This window comes from Abramis brama, assembly GCF_963993115.1.
Source record: "Abramis brama genome assembly, chromosome: 5".
Classification (NCBI taxonomy): Eukaryota; Metazoa; Chordata; class Actinopteri; order Cypriniformes; family Leuciscidae; genus Abramis; species Abramis brama.
Window position 1 is genome coordinate 45,022,101 of NC_139967.1, and position 11,733 is coordinate 45,033,833.

An 11,733-nucleotide genomic window follows, 5' to 3' on the forward strand; every position below is an offset into this window, starting at 1 on the left:
TTTAATATTGCACGAAGATGCGCAGAACTTCCAGTGTTTTCATCCGCTATTTCGGATTTACACTTTTCCAAGTCACACGCGTAAGAGAAAGTTTTCTGTCTGACGCTGAAGTATTAAAATGAGGGATTTTACGCATGAATATTACTAAAAGCTGTTACGATTCATAAGAAAATTCAAGCCATATAAATTATAACCTTAGAAGGCTCGATCTTATTAGGAAGAAGAAAAAAAGAGAAAGTCATGTGTGGCTTTTGTTGCTTTCAATATGACAGGTTCACCCAGCTTGGTGAGTTGTATTGGATAATATGCTTGTAAAACCAACTGATACGAGACAAATGGTGTCACTAAGAAATATTCTTTATTTTCAGCATTAAGGTTTTTTAAATAAATAAATATTCTCATTACAATAAAAGTACAACAAATTCTGTCACTGAAGTGACGTATACATCAGATACATCCCATATTTCCATTCTGTCCCCAAAAAATGTGCTTAAAGCTACCCTGTACTCACCATCCATACAAACAAAGCAACAGTTCTGAATATCTTCTAAAAAATAATATACAAATACAAATTAAAAAGTCAGTCGAATCAGCTTTGTTCATGTTGGACTGATTTTAAAATCTTTTGGTGACAGGAAATGTATTTGGATGCGGAACTACGGTCTTAAGTTGTTTTCAGAAAAAAACTACAAACATAGAACATGTATACAAATATACAACATTAAAGGGATACACAGACCCCGAACATATATAAAGTTTTTCTTCTCTCTCGCTATTTACAGGTGACGGCGCGCGCGTCGCTTTTTGGCTGCATTCAGGATTCCACTGGAGTCAGTGGCGCACAGAGTCTTTTGAGGTGGCGGTTATGAGCAATGCGCAAAGAGTTCACGGGCTAACGGACAGATCTGCGTCCTCTTTTTCTGATGTCGGGGGTGACATGGGAAGGTCATCCTCTTCCTCAGAGCACCGGGCGGAGGACAGGGACGACGAGCACTTGCAGTTGTGCGCGCCAGTCCTGTGGGAGCCGCTTTTGCCTTCTTTTTTGTGCTTGACGCGGCGGTTCTGGAACCAAATCTTGACTTGCTTCTCGGACAGATTGAGGTAAGTTGCGATCTCTATGCGCCGAAGTCTCGAAAGGTACATGTTGGAGGTGAACTCCCTTTCCAACTCCAGGAGTTGCGTGCTGGTGAACGCAGTGCGCATGCGCTTGCTGCTCTGAAGTTGACTGCTGTTATTCTCTGTTGGAAAGACAAAAAGAGTTAAATGATGTGGGTGACATTAAAACAGAAAAGAAGTTACAAAAGTTGACTTTTTATGATGACTGGCGACGCGTCTGGCACAACCGACTTACCTATGGATATGCAGTGGAACTGTCGTGGATCTGGAACCGGATAAGTGGCTTGGTATAACCCCGAGCCGCTGAGGTTTACGCCGCTGGATGTGGAATGCTGTCTGGAGAGCGCGGTGTGACAGTATTGGGAGCTGAAGGCAGGAAAGGAAGCCTTGATGAGCGGTAGCGCTGGAGGAGACGAGTGGAGCTGAGATGTGACGCACAGCGGGCAAAAGCACAGCAAACCCGCTTTTCGAGAGTGGCAGGAGCCGGCGGAGAGACCATGGAGTGGATGAGACGGATGCATCGCGTAAGGAAACAACGGCGGGCTGTTCTCGGTTCCTTTTTCGCTGTTCTCCCTCAAAATCAAGGAATCCACAAGAAAAGATCGAGGCATCTTGGCAGCCCTGTGTCTCTTCACCTAATATCTGAGAGTTTGTAAAAGTTTCTCTTTGTCAGTCTCGTACCTAAGGCTGGATGGCTGAATGGTGCTGAAGAGAAAGTGTTCCTGCTTAAATAGTTGGAGAGCCAGTGCGCCCATGTGACGGTTACGCTGAGAGCTCTCAATAGGGTTTTGTGCCTTTTCTCTCGGCATTCACTCTGCACGCTTCCCTATTATTTCACTTGTTAACTAAATGAACTGCATAATGTAGTCTATTCTTGTCAGCCCCACCCACACTGCAAGAGGCGGTACTGCCCCTTCTCCCTTTTAAAAAATACCCACGTTTTATACTATTACTCTTTAGTGTCGTTTTAAACTTTATTTTCTTTCTCACGCGATCACATGGACACTATTGCTCTTTTAATTAATTTCATTCAAAGAGGCTCGTCATTTGTTCAGCGTGAACTCATTAGACATTCTGTGCAAATGACGTGCGTCACGAGGCGCATCGGCCCGGATCCACCTGCAACTCAGCCCGTCATTAAGTATTATAACTACAATTATAGGACTGTCTCTGAGAGAGTGTTTCAGGGGTATTCTAAAAATTAGATTGCATTATTTATTGTCTATTATATTGAAATAATATTTTCATAGTTGTGGATAGAACACAGCTGTCAAAATCGGACTTTTCCTTCACGAACCAAAAATTCTAATTCAGATATCGATCGTTTGCTACATTCATTTAGGATGTTATTTTTCACTTAGTTTTTTTTCCCCTTGAACTCTATGCCCGGTTTTATTATTTTACCTTTACAGGTAGCCTATACTTTTATTTAACGAAGATACTAAATTTATACATATAAATTGATACTGTTTTAGTGAAACGTTCTATTTGGATTATATTCGATACATCCTCTGTTTTGGATGCACACAAACGAACAGAACAATTTCGAGTATTTCTAAAACCATACTTTAACCATATTTTACAAGAAGAACTATTAAAATATAGGGTTCTAAGGCAAATGTAGGCTATCATTTCCAGAGACTCTAAGAGAGAGAGAGAGAGAGAGAGAGAGAGAGAGAGACGCGTCGCGTCACAACCTCAAAGCGATGAGGTTAAAAAACAGTGATTAATTCCTGCGCGCGGGCCCCCGCAGAGTCCGGGAAGGAATATATAAAAATAACCAGGTTTTCACTCTCCCAGCCCTTATTGAATGTCATTGTGGAGAGTTTTCAATGCGAGAGAGAAAGGCTCGAATTAAAGTGTGTGACAGCGGCGGACAAAGTGGCACAAAGCCGACTCTGTCAGTGAGGGCCCGAATGCACGGCGAGTGAAAGCCCCTGCCCGCCGCGCCCTGATTGAATTAAGTAATAGGAAAACAGTTTCTTTCACTTTAGGTTTGCTAAACAAGATGTTCAAAGGAAAAGGGGATACTAATGTGTGAGTAAACATCGAAACGTGGATTCAACGTTCTAATTGGAATTTATTTTAAAGTTCGAAATCATTACTAAATGCATGGAGAACCAAAGACAACGCATTATGTAGGTATAGACTCTGAAAAACATAACATAGAGATAAAAAAAGAAAGAGATACATCACTAGACTAGCTAAATTTAATTTCAGTGAGATGACATTCTCAAGGCAACAGAGATGTAATGTTTCCCTCATGTTTAGGCTAAATGTAAACAATCTGAAACACCGCATTACAAATTTAATTGATTTTTAGTCACTTTAATTCTTTTAGGGAGAGTTAAGGCCCATTGAAGTGGCTTGTAAAGAGCTGCATTATTCAACGTGTTGACATCATTTCCACTAAAACAGGAAGACAGGGCAGGACGTATCGAAAAGCTCCTCCCCCTTTAAAAAAATAGCCAGTAGTGTTTCGTTTCGGCCATAGCCGTTGAGCTCTGTAAAGCCGCAGTTTCCTCCTAATAGTTTGCACTCCTAATCTCCTCCATATTGCTTTAAAATATAGCATTCTGTGGCGGTTCCAGTGACACTAACAATAGTGTGTGAACAAGTGACCGATTTTAGCCAGCTTCAGCGTCTATTTATAGTGTAGGGCGGGATGCTTCAGATTCTAGAGAGCATTTGATTGGACAGAAAATCTGATGAGAAGCTGAAGTGCAGAGTGATGTCTTCAAAATCATTGATCTATATTGGTGGAAGTGAGAGACTGTAAGTTTTGAATGCTTAAATCTTCAAAATGCAAATTTTGTCATTGTTTTGGAGCACACTTTACAAGATAACAGTAAGGCTAACATATTCATACTAAAAGCCAAAAAACTTCAATTTTGATTTCATGGGGACTTTACCTAACATCCTTTATGCTACCACGTATACAGTTTACTTTTTCAACTCTAAAATACTACCAAAAAAAATCTGATCGGCAGGTTTGCAAACCAGGCTTGCAGTGAAAGCTTCGATCATCTCTAAATGCACACTACGGATGATGATGGAGGCAACAAAACATCATACCGTGCCGTTTACTGGACCGTATCAGAGGTATACGAATATGACCTAAACATACGTCGCTAATATCAATCCGGATGGTTCTTGACAAATGCAACAATTATTCTTTCCCTCTTACTGTGTCCTATATCCCCGGAACCGAGCCGGCTCGCCTAATAGAAAGCTCTTGTGTTCAGAACCGCCTGGAGCCTGATGGTAATGGACTGTATAGGCCCAGCCATTTGTTTTATTTTCTGGAAAATGACGAGGGACCCTCGTCTATCGCTCCCTCCCACCAATCCTCACTCCACTGGAATCACCACTCGACTCACATAAGGGGTATAATTTGGTTGCAACTTTGCAGCACCATAATAGTAGGTCTTTGCCGGACAAATTAGGAGCAATTAAACCCTTAAACAAGCAGCAGGTACAGAGTCACACGGACAAGAGCCTGTTATCCGATAGGGAGTGAAAGAGGGATGGTGAGATGGGGGATTGAGCCTTTCATTTTCCTCGACACCGCATGCCAGGCGCGCACCATTAACTAATTGGAGAGTGAGCTTCTATACCCGTGCCCCACCAGACCTTGTTTTATTCCAAGTCAATAATTACCAAAATGGCTTGATGATGTTATTATAATGTAAAGCGGACTTAATATCAAGACATTTTGCTTTATTTTGATAACATCGATTACTGCCATTAGAGTCTCCTTGGGGATTAGTTAGTTCGACTATGTAACCAAGTTTCAATTAGGGTATCCTACAACAAGGCTAAAGGCGCACCGGGGTAAAAGGCACCTTTGGTTTTATTTTCCTCCTAACCACTAGATGGCACAGCACTTTCCCAAACATCAAGATTTGGCTGATCCTTCACACTGTGCTAACTTGATCTATAATATTTGATGTTTTTTAAAATGTTGTAGATTTAAGTAGAAAATGAGAATCGCTAAAATTATTGAATATATTTTAAGACAAAGGTCTTGTTAATGATTTTCAGTTTTGTTCAATGTAATTAAAGCAAAAGTTTTTCAATAACGGAAGAATATGTAAAAGTATTGGTGTAAAAAGCACCCCAAAGGTACAATAATTAACATGATAATAAACAGCTGGCTGACTTTTCCTTTTGTTGACATGCATTGTTAGATTCAGATGATAAATATCATATATTAAGTTGGGTGTCCACTTTAGAGATAATCACCATATTTAGAATGAAACCATCATCTTTAAAAATGTGATATTAATCATATCATATAATAAAATATAATTGCTGAAATATATATTACAAAATATATATTATTACTACTGTAAAGGTATTATACCTTTAACCTATACCCTTAATAGGTAAATATTAAATTATTATGGGATCTCCTTCAATGCTTTCAGAATCTTTACTTTTTAAAATAAGTTTGTTTCTGTTTTTTTGAATGAACATATTTTATTGACAGTATAGTAATTGAACAAAAATGAATTATTTTATTTATCAAAATAAACAGAAAATAGTACAAACTTTGCTGAAGTGATTGATTTGAACAAGCATTAACTTAGAGATTATTCAAAACATATTATTTTAGCTAAAGTATTAGTGTAAATAATTTGTGTCTGTCCACAAGGTCCACTTCATACATTTATACGATTTTTAAACGAAATAATCCACTTTTATGATTTATTGTCACACAAAATCTGTTGCTCCATAAATATTCAATACAAACATATTTTTTTCCTGCAAGCATACACTATGAAAAAGCTTTTTTTTTTCTTAAGGTGTGCCTTTAGATTAGCCCCGTTGTAATCTATTCTAAAATTGTAGTAAAAAAGAGTCATTGTAGTTTCCATGGAGAAGCACCTGCGATCTCTTTATCAGCGAGTGAGTGCTTCTGCTCAGGGAAGCTCATCCTCATTTGTACTCTCGACTGGAGACCGACAAATAAGTTTGACCTCCGCGGAGGAGACGCACACTGCCCTCCAGAGGAGCTCTCCTAAAGCGCAGGACAACCGCGGAGCGGGACGCGCGTCAAGGGCGACGTTTGAAATATAGAAATATAGAATCATATCAATCCTGGATAGTGTGAAATAATCTCAACAATATTCGTGATGATAGGCCTGGTTATTAAATAGCCTGGATTATTTGGCCATATTTATAATCATATGCATAGAGCCACAAAAGTTTACCAACACATTAATTCAGTTTGTTATATGGTACGCCAACAAAGTAATCTTTGAGCGCATAGTTTTTACATTTCTAAAAATAGTTTTTAGAAAGCTTCATTAACTGTGTCCAGAATCACTGAATCAAGAGAATAAATTGGTAACACTTTACAATAAGGTTCCATTAACAAAAATTACTTCTACAGCATTTTAATATTATATCTATATAATATATCTATATAATATATAATATATATTATAATCTATATAATATAATATCTACAGTAATTTAATATTAATTTCAACATTTACTATTGTATTTGTTAACATTAGTTAATGCACTGTGAAGTGACAAACAATGCACAACTGGATCTGTGTTAACTACCATTAACAAAGATGAATAAATACTGTAACAAATGTATTGCTTATAGTTAATGCATGGACTAATGTTAACAAATGAACCTTTATTGTAAAATGTTACCGATAAATCAAATAAAGCAAGAGGAGTTATAGCCGTAATATTAAATTGTTCAAATAGTAGGCTAATCAACAAATAAATGCATCATTGATAATCTCTACCCTCATGAATTCATACCTCATCCTTGACAAAAGTTGAAAATATCAATAATAAAACCCCATTTAGCTCCTCAAGTCATGCCTGGGGCTCTTCTGGGATGTTGTTTTGTTCTGCAGGCCTGCAGCTGCCAGATTCACCAGGCTCCTTTCTCACACCATTTGTTTTCTCCCCTCTCAATTGTGAGTAATAAAATAAAATTAAGTGAGCATTAAGTTCATTGGGTTTGGGGGTCAATGGCTTCCGTATGGTGTGAATTATTCATGGTTGGAGACTGTATTGGTTAGAGACAGGTTGAAGTGCATGCTGGTCCTGTTGCCCCCACTTGTCTGTGTGGAGGGATCTGTCGTGAGCTAACAGTGAAACAGGATTTAGAGTCCCACTGGGATTTGGCGTAGCTGGACGGGGCGCTGTGATGTCTGTGGTCCCCCTCCTAGATCCAGCCCTGGGGCGATGACACAGACTGCAGGTTTATACGGGATGGCTGCTGAAAAGGTCTGAAAAGTATCTTTCATTTGCTGCTCAGCCACCAGCCCTTGTTGCAGTTCATTATACCTAACCGAGAGACCGGTGTTATATTGTCATATCCAACTATAATACATCCACGACCAAACGCCAGATGGTACGAAAGCACACGTTAACATCAGATGGAAATAATCTTGTCTTTGTGCATCCATGACATTATTGTGTTTCTCATGGTTGCATTTCTCATTGCAAGTATATCAAAATGGCCCAATGATGATCATTTTTAATTCATTGGTGATAAAAGCTTTAATTTTAAGCTAATTAAATGTAATTATGTTAATTTATATAATATCAAATTGGTAATGCAGTGCAAAATGCAACATTTATCATTCAACCAGCGTCATTGAGAGATTGATCAGATTTATCTACAGCATATGAATATTATACTTTTTTGACACTAAAAAATGCTTCCATGTCAGTAAATAATATGCACTTAAATTGCTTGAACTTAAAATGGGGCATTTTTGACCTTCGCGAGGACAGATTATTTTAATGTTATTAAGTCTCATAATCATCTTTTATGCCAATTTCTTAAATTTAAACAATAAATTCAATTAGAATAAGACACTATAGGGCTGTTACCAAATGAATGAAATCAGTACCAACAAAATCCATTACTGAACTGCAGAGGCTGCATCTGAAGTGACATTTAGTATTTACATAAGCTGTTTAATGCAGCTCAGAGGGCATGAACACATTTACACAGCAAAAATATTACATTTTGAATATAGACATGAAATGATGGATAAAATGAATTGTTTTTAAATATGAAACTAAAACCGCCAGTAGGTGGCAGCAATGAGTAAGTCATTGAATGGTTCATTCATACGGCCGATTCATTCAGGAACGAATCCTAAATCACTTTCTCGCTGTGTAGTACTTGTTTCGAATAAGGATTTACTTCTTGGCTGTTTCAAAAATTAAGTTCTATATAGTATGAATGTCGAATGTGTGTAGTGTGAATGTAATACAGGCGTACTGCATTCATCATGTTGTCATTGTCATGTGCCCTAGTCAGTTGTGTTGCTTCACTGCCATTCATAAATCCTCTCCTGTGGCCTCATAGGATAGTAAAGTGTCCATCATATGCAATCATCCGGGTACTTTAAATCGAGGGCCTGACTCTCTGTGGTCATTAAAAATCCCAGAGTAGGGGTGTAACCCCGGCATCCTGGCCAAATTTGCCCATTGGCCCTTGTCCATCATGGCCTCCTAATCATCCCCATATACTGATTGGTTTCATCACTGTCTCCTCTCCACCAGTAAGCTGGTGTGTGGTGGGCGTTCTGGCGCAATATGGCTGCCGTTGCATCATCCAGGTGGTGCTGCACACTGGTGGTGGTTGATGAGCTTTGAGCACCTATAAAGCACTATATAAATGTAACAAATTATTATTATTACTTTTTGCCTACTGTTTTATGAATGCTATGAATTTGGACTGCTCTGTTCAGATTCTGTTTTTGCCTTTTGTATAGTAGTGAAGTGTGCATATTTAGATGCAGCCGTTGACTTTATGAATGGGTCATTGAATCATTCGCTCAACCGATTCATTCAAAACGTATATTCATCAGTAACGAAACACCACTGTGTTGCCCGGAGACATGGAACTATTTTTGTTGGTGAAAAAACATCACATTTGCAATCATGTTGATATTTGGGAAAACCAGCACTCTTGCTAACGACATTGCTTAACTATACAAAAAAAAAAAAAATAGAACTCTTACTAGGGATTTTAAAATAAAATAATTTTGCCCCAAGCCCCTGTTAATTTCCAACACTTTTCTGGCATGAAAATATATACACTGTCAAAATGAAGACAAAAACTATTTGTAAAAATGGTTGTCAAATGTCCACAATCCATACTCAGCTGGACACCTGTGTGAACTTGAGAACTGACTTCATACATCCACTGACAATCACATTAAAAACAATTGCAAAAATCAAACAGAAACCTAAAGCTAGCCCTGAAAAAGTATTTAATGCAATGACATTTTGATGTGTGTTTTAAGTGTCCAAATACCTTTTGGGACCAATGTATTTAAAATAGCTCATTTGCACATTTTGAACGTTTATTACAAAGAAAAGTATTTATTTTAACAGGCTTTCCCACAATTCATAAAAATACTGATCATACAATTATATTTTTGAAACACAGAACATGGATATCGATGCATTTTGAGTCTCTACAAAATCACAGAGTTATGTGGACACATTTAGAAGAACAAGCCCAACATACTGTTGTGTGTACATATTATTCTTTTATTTGTTGTCTCATAGTGTAAGTTGTATGATTTAGCGAAATAAAATAAAATATTATAAAATATAAAATATTTTTGTTTAAACTTTATTTCGATAGTTTACTTCTACGAACTATAAATAACTTTGCAATATGTCACCAAACTCATTAATTTGCAACTTCATGTCAACTAACTTTCACTGGAGTATTAGTCGACTGTTAGGTTGAGGTTAGTAAAATAAGTTGACACATACTTTCAAAGTTACTTATCGTAAAATGTCTAAAGTAGACTATAGAAATAAAGTGTTACCATATATTTAGTAATTTTTTCATTTTAAAAATAAACAATTTGTTGTTAATAGTGCCAAAGTTTACAATTTCCTGATATCCTGGCTAACAATATCAAATTAAGGGAGCCCACATTACTTTTTAAACTACCATTGTATTAACAGATCATGTCAAAGATTTTAATATCTCATTGTGAATTTGAATTGCCATTTGATGTGAATCCATTTGTTATGGTACAGCAAGGATTGAGAAGTCATCTTTCCCCCCCCATTCTGTGTTAAAAGCTCTGACACATGCTTCAAAAGGGGTTTGTCTTTATCCATGGAAGTTAGTTTCCAATTCAGTGGACATTTGGTCTTTAAAAAAATGGTGGGTCAAACCAATGAATTTAATGAACTCTCCAACACAAAGAAAGTGTTTTGCCATTTGAACCCTCATAAAGGCGGATAGGCAGGTCAGCAAAGTTCTTTCAAGAGGTTTGTACACATATGTGACAATGTTGAGAATGCAGACCTCTTCAGTGTCCCCATTGACAAGATTGTTCAAAGTGTTGAGGACGGCAGTGATGGTCCTGTCATCCGAGGTTTCGCTATTGTTCTCCCAATTTGAGCCAGTTCCTTTTTTCACTGCCCAAAACACTCCCGCACAACAAAAGTCAAGGAATGCAAACCACATTTTCCACCTCTCAAGAGTGACTGGCCAAGCAAAACCAGTCTGAGAAGCTCTTCAGATGGTTGTAGCATACAGAAAACTGTTTGACTTTTCTCATCATTTCCCTTTTTTATTTCCCCCTCCTCTGTTTTTTCCCCTTAAATCTTCCTTTAATGGCCTGTCCTGCAGCATCTTCCTTCCCTTATTCTTTCCCTCTTTTGGGAAGAGATGGTGGGAGGAGTAGAGAGAGGGATCAAAAGGGAGGTACAGGATAGGAATAAAGGATGACGGATGGGAGGGAGTTTGATTCGAATCACCTGCTATCTGATGTCCGTGTTTAAAACAATAGTTTTTACTGTTTTTTAACATGTGCTGTTGTTACTTAAAGAGCTGTTTCTGCTGTTTATAAATATATTGTTCATGTAATGTATCAGGTTGATTTAATCATATTTACTTATTTTTACTAGAAAAAAAAAAACAGTTAATTTTGATGCTACCACATTTGTAGGTTACTCGATAAAACTAATTTAGTTTCTGTTAACACGTGTTCAGTGTTGGGTAAAGTTACTTTTAAAAGTAATGCATTACAATATTAAAGGTGGGGTAAGCAATATTTAAAAAAAAATGAACGTACAGTACACAATAGTAATTACAAAGAGTTGGTTGTTAGTTGCCAACAACACAGCAGCTCCAGACACACAATGACACTCAAACCCAGTGTTACTCAGCGTTACTCAGTTAACCAGCGTTAATCAGTGTTACTCAGTGTTACACAGTGTTACTCAGTGTTACTCAGTGTTACTCAGTGTTACTCACGTGTTACCCAGTGTTACTCACGTGTTACCCAGTGTTACTCAGCGTTACTCAGTGTTACACAGCGTTACTCAGTGTTACTCAGTGTTACTCAGTGTTACTCACGTGTTACTCAGTGTTACTCAGTGTTAAGGGTGTCACGATTTTCCAAATCCTCGATTCGATTACATTTTCGATTCTAAAGTCACGGTTCGATTCGATTCTCGATTAAAAAAAATTAAAAAAATAATTGAAAGCACAAGCTATACCATTTTTAGACTTTTATGCAATATAAGAATATCTGACCTTTGTTCGCAATGTACCACACACTACATTTAAAACGTTTATTAACAACATAA

General features: G+C 37.6%; 1 protein-coding gene across 1 annotated transcript; it reads right to left on the reverse strand.

Annotated features, from left to right (window-relative positions):
- Window positions 1-341: 341 nt before the first annotated feature.
- gsx1 (GS homeobox 1) lies at window positions 342-1,861 on the reverse strand. The gene is made up of 2 exons (XM_084113125.1): window positions 1,352-1,861; window positions 342-1,238 (listed from the first exon to the last, which is right to left on the reverse strand). Exons 1-2 carry the CDS (start codon window positions 1,725-1,727, stop codon window positions 886-888), a joined length of 729 nt encoding a protein of 242 aa, XP_083969251.1. The 5' UTR covers window positions 1,728-1,861; the 3' UTR covers window positions 342-885.
- Between the last annotated feature and the right edge of the window lie 9,872 nt (window positions 1,862-11,733).